At 36.9% G+C, this 17,761-nt stretch overlaps 2 protein-coding genes and 2 non-coding genes across 5 annotated transcripts; 3 read left to right on the top strand and 1 right to left on the bottom strand.

The window, feature by feature from the left end:
* The first annotated feature begins 9,453 nt into the window (after positions 1-9,453).
* On the top strand, positions 9,454-13,040 carry si:ch1073-357b18.4 (uncharacterized protein LOC797129 homolog). 2 transcript variants are annotated; one of them, XM_019089324.2, is made up of 4 exons: positions 9,454-9,904; positions 10,211-10,273; positions 11,194-11,474; positions 12,238-13,040. In XM_019089324.2, the coding sequence occupies exons 1-4, from the start codon at positions 9,760-9,762 to the stop codon at positions 12,853-12,855; spliced, it is 1,107 nt and encodes a 368-aa protein (XP_018944869.1). In that variant the 5' UTR covers positions 9,454-9,759; the 3' UTR covers positions 12,856-13,040. The 2 variants fall into 2 exon arrangements, with proteins under 2 accessions (XP_018944869.1, XP_018944870.1); XM_019089325.2 differs by having other exon boundaries at positions 9,838-9,904; positions 11,165-11,474.
* Positions 13,041-13,927: 887 nt separating this feature from the next.
* trnar-ucg lies at positions 13,928-14,000 on the top strand. Its single transcript has one exon. It is a non-coding gene; the product is annotated as a tRNA-Arg (tRNA).
* Positions 14,001-14,179: 179 nt separating this feature from the next.
* Positions 14,180-14,251, top strand: trnam-cau. Its single transcript has one exon. It is a non-coding gene; the product is annotated as a tRNA-Met (tRNA).
* Positions 14,252-14,593: 342 nt separating this feature from the next.
* mrpl58 (mitochondrial ribosomal protein L58) lies at positions 14,594-17,667 on the bottom strand. The gene is made up of 6 exons (XM_042734881.1): positions 17,429-17,667; positions 17,280-17,307; positions 17,138-17,197; positions 15,097-15,179; positions 14,841-15,010; positions 14,594-14,736 (listed from the first exon to the last, which is right to left on the bottom strand). The coding sequence occupies exons 1-6, from the start codon at positions 17,621-17,623 to the stop codon at positions 14,652-14,654; spliced, it is 621 nt and encodes a 206-aa protein (XP_042590815.1). The 5' UTR covers positions 17,624-17,667; the 3' UTR covers positions 14,594-14,651.
* Positions 17,668-17,761: the final 94 nt, after the last annotated feature.

The following is a 17,761-nucleotide window of genomic DNA, read 5'->3' on the forward strand; positions in this document are numbered from 1 at the left end:
TATCGGCTAAGATGACAGGTTTACTCACTTCCTCTCTCAGGCTGCAATGTGTTCCTTGCTCCGCTGCATTTGGTGCGTCTGCCCTGCTTGCAACAGCAGCACATTGTCTGTTTTGCTAGCAGAGCTGACTGGAGTATACAGAGCTGAGGACCAGGGAGGAGCCAATGAGAGCAGAGGGGCCAGTCGGAGCCTCCGATTGGCTGCCGTTCTCCTGCGACATCACAGATGGTTGAGAGAGCTCCAAACATGAGTGTTATTGATGATGCTGATATATCCACAGCTTATGCCACCTACATTCATGCTCATCTCCTCCATCTAACACTTTCCATCTGTTTTTCTATAAATACATATAAAATGTTTTCATTTATTAAATTCAAAAGACGAAAAAAAAAAAACATAAATGAATGACTGAATGCATGTGAGTGTGTTTGTGTGTGTGTACCTGGTATTCTAGGGAACAAATGTCCCCACAAGGATAGTAATACCAGTATATTTTGACCTTGTCTGCACACATTTTTTCGGTCCCCATAAGGAAACAAGCTTGTAAATCATACAGAATGAAGTTTTTTGAAATCTAAAATCAAAAAAAAAATTGTGTTTGAGGGGTAGGTTTAGGGTAAAGGAACAGAAAATTCAGTTTGGAAAGTAGAAAAACCATCACGTCTATGGAATGAACCCATAATGATAAGAATACCAGTGTGTGTCATTGCATATTTTTTTGTAAAATGGTTTTGCATTTGTTTCTATTCTATAAACCCTCTGATTTAATACACATATTCAGACATATAATAGCATGTACTCTCCACATCAACACTCAAAGAAAAAAATAGGCACAAAGCAAGATAAGAGACATTGCCAAATGGAACACGATGCACAAAGGGAGTGCTATTTATCTGCAAGATGCTTTTTGATGAAGATGTTCAACATCTGCAGTCCATGTGGATAATTGCCTGCTTGTTTCTATTTATACAGTCATGAGTACCAAACCGGAGGATTCTATGTAACGAGATCAGAGTAAGAACAATATGATCTGATTAGCTGGATCATATTCTGCACAAATAGAGAAATGACATAGAGTACCAAGAACATTTGGCCAAAGGAGAATATCTTGAAGAAGCAACCGTGTGTATTTCGGTCTGAGCTCTGCATGCATTAGTTTAGCATGCAGCTGTCTGTGGAGCTCATGCATCACTTGCAATTCCAGCTGTGTTTTTTTATCATTCCAATATGGGCTTCAAGTATGTCGTGGGAAGCAAAGTGTAGCCTGCAGGGTCTTATCTAATAACAATGAAAATCCCCATGTAATGGATGTTGTAGGTGACTCGACACAGAATGAACAAGGAGAGGGGATCCCAGGGAGAGTGAGAGGAGAAAAAAAGGAGGAAACACATTCAAACTGGCACTTGGATCTATGGAAACTCATTTAAGTGATAAATTGTGTGAAAGAGCATAGGGAATAAATGCTGAATATCAGACAGACATGAGGAGCATTACAGCAGTGACCTATCTAGTTCTGGGAATGTTTTCAGTGTCAAGTTTTATTTTTATTCCAAGAATGTTCTGCTAAAAGGTGGGATAACATTCTCTAAAAACATTCTAAAAATGTTTATTGGTAACATTATTAGAAGATTATCCCCTAACATTCTAATAAATATTTTAGCAGGAAGCTTTCCATTGCACTAGATTTGGACTTTGTGGATGTGAAATTTGTTTGAAAGTGAAACTTTGTTTTTTTGTTTTTGTCAGACATTTACAAAAGTTCTTATTGACATTAACAGAGGTTTAGATGTTGACAGTTTATTGAAAATAATAGTTTGGTTTGAAGTCACCATTATTCAGATCAGTACTTGGGCAGTTTGACTCGACTTTTCAATGTTAGCTTTTATATGGCTGTTGTAACTATGTTTGTTATGGCAAAAACAACAAGAAAATGTGATCAGATGATGTTGGCTACTTGTTGATGTCAAAGACATTATCATCATGTAGTGATGATCAGCTGATTTCATCAAGAGTCTAATCTATGCTATTAATTTCATTTTATTTACTTTTATGTGATACATTTCAACTGAATGAGATCCAGCAGTGCTATAATCAGATAATCTGTATATCTATCTGTAATTTTAAAAATTCAACTAATGAAAGCTTTGGCACAAACATACATAAAGAATCATTCTATGAATCTCGACAATGGTGACATGCTTCATGCCACAATGTTTTGTATGATACACCCAGAATGCATTGCAGCATGAAGCATGTCTCCATTGCTGAGATTCATAGACTGATTCTTGATGTCTGTGTGTCTTAATGACAAAGGTTTTTTTATTATTTATTTATTTTTTATCCTTGAAGTGATCTGATTAAAACACTGCTGGATCTCAGTCTGTAGAACCACTCAGTGTCTGTAATAAATAGTGTGCAACTAATACCATAGATTAGACTGGAAAAAATCAGATAACAAAACCGTTACATGATGATTATATCTTTATCATCAGCAAGTAACCAGCATTATCTAATTACATGTCATCTTGCTGTTTTGCCATAACAAACATAGCTACCACAGCTAGAGAAAAACATTAAAAAAGTCAAGAGTCAAACTGCCCAACTGATCACTAACTAAACAAACTAACAAACTAAACACTGATCACCATAATGGTGACATCAAACCAAACTATTACTTTTAAACCTCTGTTAATCTCAATAAGACATTTTGTACATGTATGACAGAAATAAAGTCAATCTGGTTTATAAACAGTGCTGGAAATACTGTTTTTGGAGTTATTTAAAAAAGTTTAAATTTATCATCAAACAAAAGGTTGGGTTTTTAACATTTGAGTCCACATCTAGTTTCCACTGGGAAGCTTCCCATTAAAATCTTTACTAGAATGATAGGGGATAATGTTCTAATAATGTTATTAATAAACATTTTTAGAATGTTTTTTAGAGAATGTTATCCTACATTTTAGAAGAATATTCTGGTAACTAAATTAAAACTTGCCACCGAAAACCTTCGCAGAACATTCTTAGAACAATGAAATTTGTAGCTGGGGAGAAGATGCCATATGTCTGGTCACCTGACCTTTCTGTGTGACTCACTAGTGCTCAGGGAGATACAACTGGAGCTCTGCCTACGGCTCCACCTGTCATCCGGTCTGGTGTCATATGTGCTAACTTATCATTGCATCTCTGCAAATAAACAAGCCTAAAGCAATAGATGCACTATTGTAGCAAAATAAATGTACTTTTCATCTGCTTACGTACCCGATGAGTCCATTTAAGACACCCATACCAGTATAGATTGGGGTCAGCCGGCTGGGAATTGTGCAAGTCTTTGGGCAGCTACAATGCAAACGAGTCACGACCTAGAGGCTTGGATGCTGCTGATGGGTAATTAGCCCAGTTCTGTAGGAGCTCGTGGGTGTCTATGGCACAAAGAGCACTGATGGATTGATTTGAAATAAAAGAAAAGAGCAAGGATGATCTCCTTTGTTGCATCTAATCCATATTGTATGAACTGAAATGGGGTTGACAGAGGCAAGCTTGCAGCAAGTTATAACACAATATAGGGAAAATCTGAGGAAATTAAGCTTTCACACTGCCAAAGTCTGAGTAACTGTCTAAATCTGGAGATTTCAAACAATGGGCCGTTAAGGGACTACATACAGCGTATTGGGTGATATTGTGTGAAATCAACTGAATTTCAGAAACTTCCACAGCTAAAATAGTGATTTTTTTTTCTTCTGAAGATGGAAAAGCATAAATAGTGATGAAAATATGCATGTCACAGATGAAAATTTACTCATTAATGCACTAAAAATGTACCTTAGAATTGGAGCCAAATTACACAATGGGGAAATTACTTAGGAAAAATGGCAGCATTTTGCATGTCTGTAACTATTAACAATATTTTTTTTTAGATGTTGGTTTAACAAACAAACAAATAAACATTTCTATCTTCTTTTGTATTCCACAGAAGAAAGTCAGTCACACAGATTTGGAATGACATGAGGGACACTAAATAATAACAAAAGTGACATTTTTGGGTGCACTAACCCTTAAATGTAATAACTAACATGAAGTAACAATGAAAATACTATAAAACAATATAAGTAACATATTTATGAAACTATACCCTGGATGAATAAAATAAATGCTGTAAAATGTTACTCATTAGTAGTTGATTTTATTTCTGTATATCAGATATAGTATCGCTGCACATTTTCATTTAGTAGATCATTTTATCCAAAGTGACTTACAAATAAGAATACAACGACATACTTTGAAGCCTTGAGTCATAGTTTTAATTTAGTTTCCTTGTAAGTGTAAGTGAGAAGAACTCATGCTGAACATGCAAACAGCAGAAAGGAGAGCGAGAAACAAGAGAAGAAGAGAGAAAGATGGCATAATAAAAGGGCAAATTCCCACGTGTATTAGCTCATTATATATTTCTTTACCTGGAACAAAATGCCACTCTATCTTCAACATTTCCTACATCCAGTGTAAAATCCTCAGAAGATTAGAAGATGACTTATTCAGAGCAGTTAAAACCATGTTTGCCATGTTTGCTCTTTTCTGGGCTTAAAGACTTTCATAAATGCCTCACAAAACCTATTTATTTTTCATTCTGTAGGTGATATAATTGTGATTATTCTATCTACACTTCTGTGCTGGAAGGATAATTGCATCATTCTCTGTTAATCACAGCTTTAACAAGCAATATCGTCTCATATTTTTCCAATTACAGTTAAGCTTTAGAGATTCAAAACAAGTTTGCTGGTGTCAATATTAATAGCAACATATAGATGTCTCTGTGGTAACTGAGCTATACTATGTATAACAAAAGTCATCACAGTGAGTCACTATGTGCCCACTCACATAACATTCAAAGGACATCAGCTCTTCATTTCAAATTAAATAGTTAGTTCAGTGTATTTCGTTTGGCAGGTGACACAGCCAAGAGCATCTACAGGAGAAACCAAAAACATGAAACATCCAGTTTCAAGAAGAAGAAAGAAAGAAAGAAAAAAATACTTTAACCACTGTATAAGGACATTTTGACCGGCAAAATAATATATGGGTTATTGTATTGGTCTGTGCCACATCAAGTATGAAACTGTTCTTAGGGCAGGAGAATCTTTAATTTACACAACGTAATGCAAGTTTGCAGGTCATCTGATCCGTGGAATTGCGATATGTTTAGAATTTGTACCCTCTGGGGAAAGAACCATGAAATAACCCTGTAGGTTTCATTGCGATGACTATCAGTGTGATTGTACACAGCTTCACTGCTTTATACTCCAGACAGCATATCGAGAAAACAGGAGAGATAATGCCAAGGGAACCTGTCTTCTGTGTCCGGGTGACTCATTCTCTCGGGAAAAGGGAGGCCATGATATTAATGAGAGTTTGACTGGATAAGCTTGTCACTAACAGTGTTGGGGTCACGCAGTAACACAAGTTACATAATCAGATTACTTTTTTTTAAAATAAATAGTAAAGTAACACATTATTACTTTTTAATTTAGAAGGAAATATCTGAGTTACTATTTCAAATAAGTAACAAGTTACTTTGTTTCCCATGTCTTGACTGACAGCCCTCGTGTTGTCAAGTTGAGAGAAATGGGGAGTAATTGCAAGGCGTTGTGTGTGCTGTGTGAACATGATGCTTAGTTCTATAGTAAATATGAACATGTATTTACTCATCTCACCTTCACAGAACCAGTATTCCTCAAAATGAATAAAAACAGTCACATTCAAACTCAGCACATTAAACAAACCTGCAGTAATTAAATATGTTAAATACGACAAATATCATTTCTGTATTTATTCCCATTTTATTAACTACCCAGCTGGCACATGACTGACCTTCAACGTTGAAATATGGTTGAAATAAGGTCAGTTGTTGTTTCAATGTTGAAACAACGTTGAAAAATGTTTAGTGCTAAATCATTGAAAAAGGTTAACAAAAACACTTGTAAATCAACATAATTTTTAAAAAATAAGATTTATATGTTGAATCAACTTAATGTCTTCAACAGCATACAAAATAAATGTCTGCCTTTTAAATTATTAATATTAAATTATTTAAGATTATTATTATTATTTTAATAGCATTTTACAACATTTTAATCATGATAACCTATTCTAAAATCTAAAGGTATATGTTAAATATTATCATCGTTAATAACAATAAAACTAAATACATTTCGCTGCGTTATCACACTGAAATAATTACTATTGGTTGTTTTACTTTATTGCTTTGATCATGATTGGTTAATCTGGCTGTCATCCAGGAAACTGGACAATGAAACCTTTCTAAATTTGAAAATATGACCGTTATTATCGTCTTTCTGTGAGTGAGGCGGCTGACTGTGAGCTGCTGCTCGTTGTAACTGCTCGTCAGTCCCGAATTATATTTGCCTGTTATTTTTTTTTTATTTTGAATGAATTTGAGTCTTGACATGTCAATGGAGAACAAAAACTGTAATTTGAACACAAGAAGGGTCAGTGTTCTGCGAGGTCCTGCAAACATACTGGCAAAATGAGGTAAGAAAATCACTTTCTTTATTATCTTTCGAAAATAGTAAAGTATAATGTTACCAGAGTTTACAAATGGGTAAAGGACATGTAACCTGCAGAAGATAAATACCTGTGTGTGTATTTTTGTATTGCTTTATCACAGATGCTCAAGTTAGATGCTCATCAGATGTTGTTGTGTTGCTGGTAAGTTATGCGTTAATGTCTGTTAACAGAAAGTTGAGTGGAAGGAAAAAGTGTGGAAGAAAAAGATGCACAACCAACCGAGAGAACCGCAGCCTTATGAGGATTGTCAAGCAAAATAGATTCAAGAATTTGAGTAAACTTCAAAAGGAATGGACTGAGTCTGGGGTCAAGGCATCAAGAGCCACCACACACAGACGTGTCAAGGAATTTGGCTACAGTTGTCGTATTCCTCTTGTTAAGGCACTCCTGAACCACAGATAACATCAGAGGCTTCTTACCTGGGCTAAGAAGAAGAAGAACTGGACTGTTGCCCAGTGGTCCAAAGTCCTCTTTTCAGATGAGAGCAAGTTTTTATTTTATTTGGAAACCAAGGTCCTAGAGTCTGGAGGAAGGGTGGAGAAGCTCATAGCACAAGTTGCTTGAAGTCCAGTGTTAAGTTTCCACAGTCTGTGATGATTTGGTGTGTGTTCTCCAGTTCCCGCCTCCTTTCTTCCCGTTATTATGGAGTTTTTATATTATTACAGTGTTTACCAAGAAATTTTGGAGCACTTCATGCTTCCTTCTGCTGACCAGCTTTTTGAAGATGCTGATTTCATTTTCCAGCAGGATTTGGCACCTGCTCACACTGCCAAAAGTTAGTTAAATGACCATGGTGTTGGTGTGCTTGACTGGCCAGCAAACTCACCAGACCTGAACCCCAGAGAGAATCTATGGGCTATTGTCAAGAGGAAAATGAGAAACAAGAGACCAAAAAATGCAGATGAGCTGAAGGCCACTGTCAAAGAAACCTGGGCTTCCATACCACCTCAGCAGTGCCACAAACTGATCTCCTCCATGCCACGCCGAATTGACGCAGTAATTAAAGCAAAAGGAGCCCCTACCAAGTATTGAGTACATGTACAGTAAATGAACTTTCCAGAAGGCCAACAATTCACTAAAAATGTGATTTTTTTATTCGTCTTATGAAGTATTCTAATTTGTTGAGATGAGGTGAATTGGTGGGTTTTTGTTGAATGTGAGCCAAAATCATCACAATTAAAAGAACCAAAGAATTAAACTATTTCAGTCTGTGTGCACTGAATTTATTTAATACACGAGTTTCACAATTTGAGTTGAATTACTGAAATAAATGAACCTTTCCACGACATTCTAATTTATTGAGATGCACCTGTGTATAATTGCAAATGTCGGTACAATTTAAATGAATTAAGATTGTTTAAAGCAGTGGTTCTCAAAGTGTCAGGCTCCCTCTTATACAGGACAGTACAGAAAGAGCACAAGTGGGAGAGAGTGGAGGGGACGGTGTCAGAAAGGACCTAGAGCTGGGACACTTTCAAGGATCACCCGAAGCACAACCACATTATATGCACGAGGCTGTTGGTTCTAACATTTTAGGATCCCCCTCTGTAGAAATCACATTCCGCGTTCCCCGCGTTAAAAAAAAAAAAACCCAATCCTGGGGGGTTCTCCTCGTTAGAAATTACCCCCCCCCCCCCCAGGTTCCATTCCTGAACTGTCCAACACATTTTCACTGCACAAATGTACAAATCTCTTGTAATGAGACACATTAGTAAAACATGTTTTTTACAGAAACTATAGTTTTCCACCAAAATAAAAGATCAGGTGGTTTCAGTCTTAAAAGTAGAAGGGTTTCTCTTGCAAGTGCAGTGCAAAATATGCATATTGTTTTACAAAAACCTTTAAATATTATTGTATTTGGATTGTTCTTCTATAGGTTTTTAATGAAACATCCATGCACAAACACCGCAAGCTAAAGTTTGTGATTATTTTCATCTGTTTTATACAGTATGTTTCCAAAATAAAACTGCTGTTTTACAATTTTGAGCATGTGGTAGTTTATTGAAGTTGATTGTAAAGCCATAACTGCCAGTCATTTGATTTTTAACCTTTACAATGTACAGTGTTGATCTAAATGAACGTACAGTTGTGTATTTACAGTTTCACAGGGACAGTTTCCAAACAGTGCATCTAGTACAACATATAGGATTAAGTATTTGTGTAATCTCCATTATGAAGACAAAATGAATAATAATAATAATAATAATAATTGTCGAATCATTAAAACTTGGGGACGTGTTAATTATTCAGCACATCATCAAAATCTCACCCCAGCTGGCAACTGAATTTGAAACCTGGTACATCCATAAATAGTAGAAACAGGCTTATGCAAACAAAACACACTTTTTTATGGCATATTTTGTGCTAGTTGCGTATTATGGGAGAAAACACTATAAGCGGTTAGTAAAGTAGTTAAGTATCATTTCGCTGTGTAATTAATATGGTTTGTGCATTAGCTTTCATCAGAGAAAAACACAATTACAAATTCTGATTCATTTGTCCACAGCGCCATCTGGTGGTAATTTTGGTTCTCTACGTGCGCATAATAAACTTAAAAAATATTTTATAAATTTCTACAAAATGCATAAGAGATATACAGTGGGGCTCAAAAGTGTGATACCATATTGAGAATACTGGGTTAAATTGATCAATATTAAAATTCTGATTCTTAACAACTGTTAAGGAAATAACCTGACATGACTCTCTGCGAGCTCCGCAAACTAATGGGACTTCACCGGGAATGTTTTAAAATGTAGCTGCATGGCTGACTAAACAGTATCAAACAGCTGCGTTTCTCCGGCAGGCCTACGGTGATTTTATTAGTATCGTCGTCTGCGATGTGCGTCTGCAGATCTGCGTGTGACGCAGGCGACCAGCAGCCAATGGCGTGACACACAAACGCAGCAGAGTTGCGCAGTTACATTGCGAGAGGAGCGCAGCCATTACACTTGATCTTAAATCTTTAGAAAACGTCGTGCGGATTGCACTGGCCAATCAGTTTTCTCTACAAATTCCGTGACAGTATTCTGAAATTAGCACTCAAATCCGAGCGGGATTTTCGCGATCTCTGCTTAGGAAAGTTGTGAAACTTTATAAACCGGGTTACTTCACAAGGTGTAGCGCGTCTGCTAGTGTCAGTGTTTCTCAGCTCGCATCTCACGCGCGCTTTGATGCAGCGCGATGATGGGCACACCTCTGAAGAACGAGCCATCTGCTGCTGGTTGCATGCCGTTGTGTTCTGACCTTACGTCTACCGGCGACTCGACTGCACGAGCATCATCACAGCAGCGCGAGCAGATCGAGGCCCCGACTCCTGTTTTACTCTGTGAGTGTGATTAACGCATGCTTTAATGAGTCTGATCGTTTTCAGCTATTGACTGCATTTTTCCTTCTTTCAGTAAAGTTGGCTACTGTTTGGTCACCAATCACAAGTCTCTGCTGCCTAGAACTAATTGATTTCTTCGCAGAGACATTAATTGTTGAGCTTAACATAAACCTTTCAAGACACACCTACCAATAATCTCTGAGATAGTATTTCTGCACAAGCCGGCTTCATTAAAAAACCTTTAGAGCCGCAGCAGCATCGTTTCAAGAGGGATTTCATGTTCTGCATTGTATTTGTGCTCCACAGATCCCATCAGCGTTAACAGTGCTTTATCATCTTCACCCATTTTTAACAACAAAGTCCCACATGGTGAGCATGGAACCTTTTCCTAACTTGTAAAAGACTAAACCATGAAGAATTGTCCGGCTCTAACATCAGTCTTGGGAGTAACAATGTAACAGAATTACGTAATTGAATTTGTTACAGTTGCTGAGAAAAAAAAAAAGTGTAATTAAATTAGTCACTTATGAAAATGTTAACGATTACGAAAGGGGTTACATCTGGATATTATCACACACATACAGATTTGATTGGCTGCTTTCCCAAATTGCATTGACTGCTCTAAAATATAAGACACCAATGTCACTTGTTTATTCTATATTTTATTTCCTATTTCGGTTTATGTATATGCTTTATTTGTTTAAGATTCCGTTTTTTTTTTCTCTCTCTAAAGCATTGTTAGCACGTGTTTACTGTCATAGCTATGCAAAGATTTGATTTCAAGAACAGTATCATAGCTATTAAGCTATTTCTTGTTATGATTTTAAATCCGTATTTGATTTGATTTTGATATCTTATTATTTTGAGTTGGTGTTTTATATTTTTATTGTGATTTGTAATAATTATGTTTTTTTGGGTGCTGAAGGATTTTGAAAGTCTGACAGTAATCAGTGTTGAGTACTACTAAAAAAAAAAGATGAACCCTGCCTGCTTTAAATGTTTCAAAATGATTAACAGCTGAAAACATTTGTTAGAAATTTAGAAAAGTAATCAAAAGTAATCAGTTACACTACTTTAATGAAGTAACTTAAACAGTTACTCTACTTATTACATATTAAATAGGGTAACTTGTAATCTATTACCTATTACATTTCCAAAGTAACCTTCCCAACTCTGGCTGATTTTCAAAATAACATGCTGATTGTTTGATGTTTATGTAAAAAATGAAATGTTTTGAGTTGATTTGATAATCTGTTGCAGCCACTAAACAATGTCCACAAAATTGGCAGGTGGTCGAGGGATTGAAGCTGTTTCCACATCTTCTGAGTTCACCCATGGTGCCATCGTGCACCTCATCGAAGCGATGCAGAGGTGCTGGGATGTTTACAGCTCACGCGAGCGCTCGCTTCTCTTCCAGAGCGTTCAGAAAGAACTGGAAAGCCACGGTCACTCCTTACCCGTAGAGAAGATTCGCCGCAAATGGAATAACCTCATTGTTACATACAAGAGAGTTAAAGATCGCAGCTCGTTGTGTGGAGGCCAAACAAAGACCTCATGGGAGTACTTCGAAGTAAGAGCTTGTGTAATGATGCATGTTTATTTCTTTCACATTAAATTCATTCCTTAAAAACTTCCAGCATGTTTTTATCATATTGTTTGCTGCTCCAAGCATTCCCATATCAGGAAAGTTTGAAGAAGTCATAATATTAAAGGAAAAGCTCACCTAAAAATGAAAATTAGTCCACGATTCACTCCCCCTCAAGCCATCCTAGATGTATACGGTTTTCTTCTATCAGACCAATACAATTGGAGTTGTATTAAAAATGGCCCGGCTCTTCCAAGCTTTATAATGGCTGCGAATGGGCTTTAAAATGTTGAAGTCCAATATAAACACATAAAATCATAATAAAAAATGCTCCACACAGCTCTGGGGGGTTGATAAAGGCTTTCAGAAGCGAATTGATGCATTTTTGTAAGAAAAATATCCATGCTTACAACCTTATAAAATGTCATCTCTAGCTTCCTCCAGGATATTTTTTAATATAACTCATATTTATCTGAAAAAGAAAGTCATATACAGCTGGGATGGCATGAGGGTGAGTAAATCATGGAGTTATTTTCATTTTTGGGTGAACGATCCCTTTAACGCATGGGTATCGCCCTTTATAAAAATACTGAAATAAATGCTTGAACAACCTTAAATACAAAATAAAAGTTAAATGCATATAAATGCTGATATCAGGAATATCAATGACGAAAAATAGTAGGATGGTGGAATTACAGTGGCGATTTTATGATTAATCTTCCTTGTTCTGTTTTTATTTTCAATACAGATGATGGATAATATACTAGGAAAGACTAAATTTGCTCAGAGAGGCCCTGCTTCAGCCACTCTTGTTGGATTTGCAACCACAGCCAAAGCAGGTGTAAGATCAGAGGATCATGCGTCTAACAGCATGCCGGTGGCTGCAATGACCGCCTCGTGCCTCCTTCCCACTGGAATCATCACATCCTCTTCCCAGATCCCTACACTTGTGACGTCCCCAGTGCTGTGCAAAGTTACCCCAAAATTAAACCCCAGCCCCTCTTGTAGCACAGACACACCTCTGCCCTCCCTTTCACCAAAGCCAGTGCCGCTGGTGAACCGTCAGCCGCTGAAGCGGAGGCTACACCATCTCCGGCTCAACTCCATGGCCTCTCGTGTAGCTCAGCAGCAGGGGCAAGCTGAGGAACGCACCGCTCTTCTTCGCAGTTTCCTCACCGCTCAAGAAGAGCGCATCCGTTTAGACGAGCAACACCAACGCAAGGTAGATGCGCGTGAGCGACGCAAGGAAAAATCTGCACGGACCATGGCTGATGCGATGGGGAGGATGGCGACGGCACTGGAGCTGATCTCATCCAAGCAGGACACCATTATCGCTCTACTCCAGAGACTGGCTGATAAGCACTAATATTGCTTTTGTAACAAAATTGCATTTAATTTAAAGTATATAAAGTGTGTCCTGTTGTTCATGGTACAAGTAATTGATTTGGAAACCTGTTTCTAGTTGAAAAAGCTTGAACGATACTAGAAAACATGGACTCTTTAATATTAACAATATATACAGAGCCTATAAAAATGATTCCTTCCTTGTAAGTTTTCATGTTTCACTGTTTCGCAAAGGGTTTTATTTGGCTATTTTGACAGTGAATAACAGTATTGTTTTAGTCCGTACAAAACTTATTACAGTTATGAATAATAATAATAAAACTCTTCTTTTTGAAGATGTGTAGTTTTAAAAGTAAAAATAAGATTGCATTTGTTTTAATTATTGTTGCCCTCAAGTGAACACTGGCATAACACACACCACACACACTGCTCTTATTCAGCAATATGCGTCTTTAGCCGTTCACAGGCCCCAGCTCTTATTCTGATACTCAGTTTTTAATACTGTTTTGGATATAAATCAGCTTTACTTGCAGTGAGTCGTTCCCAAGCTGAACATGTATAATATCCTTACTATTGCGGTGGGAGAAACAGCTGCAAATTATCCAGGGTTAGTGAACCGTCTGAATGAATCACTCTGAATCGTGAACAGTTGTCATCTTAGAAACCTGTTTGACAGATTAGATAGAAAGAGTGATTCATTCGTCAAACTGGTTGTGGTTCTAGCGACGTGTAACAGACGAGTGGACGCGTTACTTTACAGAGCAAGAATTCTTTATGCAGAATCGATCACCGATAAATGTAAGTTTAACTGTTAGATAACTGTTTAACTATTAATGGCATCCAGTGGTAACGTTACATGAAAACTGACTAGTTCTGTGTTTAATGCTCGTTGGTTCATCTGCCGCGAGGCATTATCGTTTTACCAACTCAAACAAATCATCTTGTTATCGTGGCTAGTGCGGTTTCGTATGGATGGTCAAATAGCAAACAAGGTTTTAGCTGAGTTACTAGAACTAATTAGAACGTTAAAAAAAAGTGACGTCACCGTAGATACCAAACTAGAAAATATGTAGTGGTAGTGACATATTTGTATCGACCGCGTGGCCTAATGGATAAGGCGTCTGACTTCGGATCAGAAGATTGAGGGTTCGAGTCCCTTCGTGGTCGCTTTTTTTTGGGGTTCGAGTCCCTTCGTGGTTTTATTTTATCATTTTATTTTCTATTATGAATTAAATTTGAAAGCGGCGAATTTTAGTTTAGCGATACAGCGACACATGAACGTCAATCTGTTGAGTCCGCTTGGTAGTATTGCTATTAGTAGATCTGAACTACTATGTCACATCAGTAGCAGAGTGGCGCAGCGGAAGCGTGCTGGGCCCATAACCCAGAGGTCGATGGATCGAAACCATCCTCTGCTAGTTGATTTTTTTTTTTTCTTCTTTTTTTGTTATACCCACCCCAAAACTACTAATCTTTTTCTGACAATGTATCATGTTCATTTATTATGTGACAAATAATAATCTAGATATATTTTAAATTTTGATTAGTTTTTGTCGTTATGTATGGCAAGTTAAATGGATGAGTAAATTCTAGTGTCATACAAATATCTTAATTCTAATTAAATGCACTACAATAGTATTTAATTAATTAATACTGAATAATTAATGATTTAATTCATATATTGATTAATGTAATCTGAAACGTACTAAAGTAGATGCAATACACTACATTCAGCAAAAGAACTCACCACCTTCACAGTGTCATTTTGCAATGTTTATATCAAAGTTTGAATACAGAACAAACACTCATAAATTGGGTTCAGTCAAAGTCAACTCGTCTTGCTTGCTTTGTTGCCGCATGTAATTTCTTCTGTTTGAGTCTTTCCATATTTCTTTTCTCTAATCTGCACACACACACAAAACAGATTTTTGTTAAACTTGTGTTGCATTTGCAATACTTTTTCATTAATTGCTTTTTAAATATATGTTTTGCTTCATGAATTCTAACCTATGAGCTCTCAGGGTGATATCCTCCTCAGAAGGCTCTGGTTTCTGCTGACTGGCTTCAGTAATCATTTCTGAGATCTTCTGAAGACAGTCTTCTAGATTTCTCTGTTGGCTTCTGCTAATATCTGAGGTCACAATTAACTCTCCGGCTTTGTTGACACGTGTTTTATTCTGTTGACACAAGTATTCATGCCTTGAGCAGTACATGTTACACACGTGTTTGCTATTATAAGACTTACTGAAGAGGTTAAACTTACTTTTAAGAGAATCTCTTGCCTCACTTCTTCTGGTATCCATTCTGCTGTTTGCACATGGAAACGGACCTCTGCTTTTGTACTGACTGCAAATGAATATCACAAAATATAAAGTGACAAAACGAAATACTGACTTTATTTAAAATGCCTTCTTTTGATGCTTAATGCTTGCATTGTATAGGATTAATGGATGTGTTCAATAATATTTAGAATTGTTAAATGTTTGACCTGAAGAGCAGGTACATTGTTATTTGACAAACCCATTCCCACAATATCCTGAACCACTTTTTCGTTACATTTCAAAATCCTAATCTTACACACAATCATTTTAGCATGTATAACATTCATTATATTAACATATTTCATACAATGTGTGCAGGTTTCATTGTTACTCCAGCAGGTGGTGACCTGGTCTTTGGTTTAAAAAGTTAACTAGCAGGCTAACTAAAAAATAAGTACTAGTTCTATTTTTTTCTTAACAAGAAAAGTATAATTAAATAACAGTGTTATCTAGCTACTAATAACTTAGTTACTGTAATAATATTAGTTACCATCCATAACACAGCTTAGTTACTAAGTTACTTTTGATGCCTCAATGCTGCTGATTTAAAATCCTTTATCAAGTAATTTCTAGATTTATTTTCATAATTTTCACAACTTGCACATTAATGTGATGTCCCCTGTGCAGCAGGCAAGCCTGGAATATGGAAGTAAATACTTCTGACTGCGATCTAATGTGGATTTGAGGCAAATGATGAGGCAGAAATATGTCATTAGTAACATTCTAGAAGAATTTTATGTGGAAGATACACATCTACAACTTCTGTGGGGCGTGAAGAAAAAATAATGTAACTAGTGTAACTAATTACTGTTGCTGGAAAGTAATTAGTAAAGTAACAATATTACTAACTAGTAACTTGTAATGAGTAATATATCACATTCTTTGAGTAACTAGCCTAACAATGTTAAAGGGATACTCCACCCCAAAATGAAAATTTTGTCATTAATCACTTACCCCCATGTCATTCCAAACCCGTAAAAGTGTCTTCGGAACACAATTTAAGATATTTTGGATGAAAACCGGGAGACCTATGACTGTCCCATAGACTGCCAAATAAATATCAGTGTCAAGGTCCAGAAAAGATATGAAAGTCGTCGTCAGAATACTCCATCTGCCATCAGACGTGCAATCTGGGTTATATGAAGCGACGGGAACACTTTTTGTAAGCGAAGAAAACAAAAATAACAACTTTATTCAATAATTCCTTTGACAACAGTCTCCTCTGTGTCTCTCCATATCACTGTATGCTGCGTATGCGTATAACCCAGATTGCACATCTGATGGCAAATGGAGTATTCTGACGACAACTTTCATACCTTTTATGGACCTTGAGACTGATATTTACTTGTCTATGGGACAGTCACAAGCCTCCCGGTTTTCATCCAAAATATCTTAAATTGTGTTCCGAAGACGAAAGGAGCTTTTGGGTTTGGAACGACATGGGGGTAAGTGATTAATGACAAAATTTTCATTTTTGGGGTGGAGTATCCCTTTAAATAGTAGTGCACAAATGGGTGAATAGTTATTATTATTATTATCATTATTATTTACTCTTACAGTTACATGATGCGCTTCTGGTCTCAAATTGTAGCTTTTTATTTCTTACAGTATATAAATGTGTGAATTTCTGTCATGATGGTTCTTTTCCATATCATCAAATGTAGTAACAAAGGTAATAAAGAGTTGGTTATTATTATTACGTCTCTTTCCGGCTCAGTCTGCATTAGTTACTGTCACGTGATGAACAAACGTGAACTCGAAACAGGTGAAATAATTTCAGTACAGAAGCCATGATGTTGCGCATGCTCGACTGAACAAATCACTCCCTGAGACGATCGTTCGTCCCGAGTCACATTAAAGATATGCTCATTTTAATCGTCCAAGAACAACCCATACTTTAAATGTTAAAACGGCTTTCCATATAGCAGCTGCTGCAGAAAACCTTCAACGCCGAAGACAAGATTGTTCAATAACGCATTTTACCTTTATTGACATGTTGACCGCCGGGTCCACTGCTCCGACTGTATGTTATCTTCAGTTTATCTAGAAGAGATGAAAGTTCATGAGCTGCGGATTTGAGTCGGTTTATTACAGATATGCTGAATCTGAATCCTGAACTTCTTACCGACCGGGATGCGCGAGAGCCGATCGTTCTGAGAGAGAGAAAAATGACATTATGTTTAAGCAGTGCTATGTTACACATCAAGGCGCGTATCATGGAACAAATACACAAATTATGTTTTTGTATTATGGAGAAAATCAAAACATGATCACCTGTGTAAAATGCGATGCCTGTTTCATGTGGGAATAACTATTGCATGTTAAGCGTTTCGGTCGCGTTTTGTCACTACCGAATAAGCCTACAGTTACTAAATTACGGCATATATTCCTCGAGCATGACATCTTATGCAGCTGTAATAAACATAAACTTGTAACCACGGTCGCCGCCATGTTTAAAATGTGGAACATGCTCGCGCAACGAAAACATCCGGGTGAGATCCGCTTTGGTTTCAGATGCGCGCTTTCTTAATATGAACATCAAAAAGTGTGTGTAAAGTGCTTATGAAGACACAAAGTTATTGCATTGTAAATTATTTTCTTTATGCA

This window comes from Cyprinus carpio, chromosome B12 (genome assembly GCF_018340385.1).
Source record: "Cyprinus carpio isolate SPL01 chromosome B12, ASM1834038v1, whole genome shotgun sequence".
Taxonomy (NCBI): domain Eukaryota; kingdom Metazoa; phylum Chordata; class Actinopteri; order Cypriniformes; family Cyprinidae; genus Cyprinus; species Cyprinus carpio.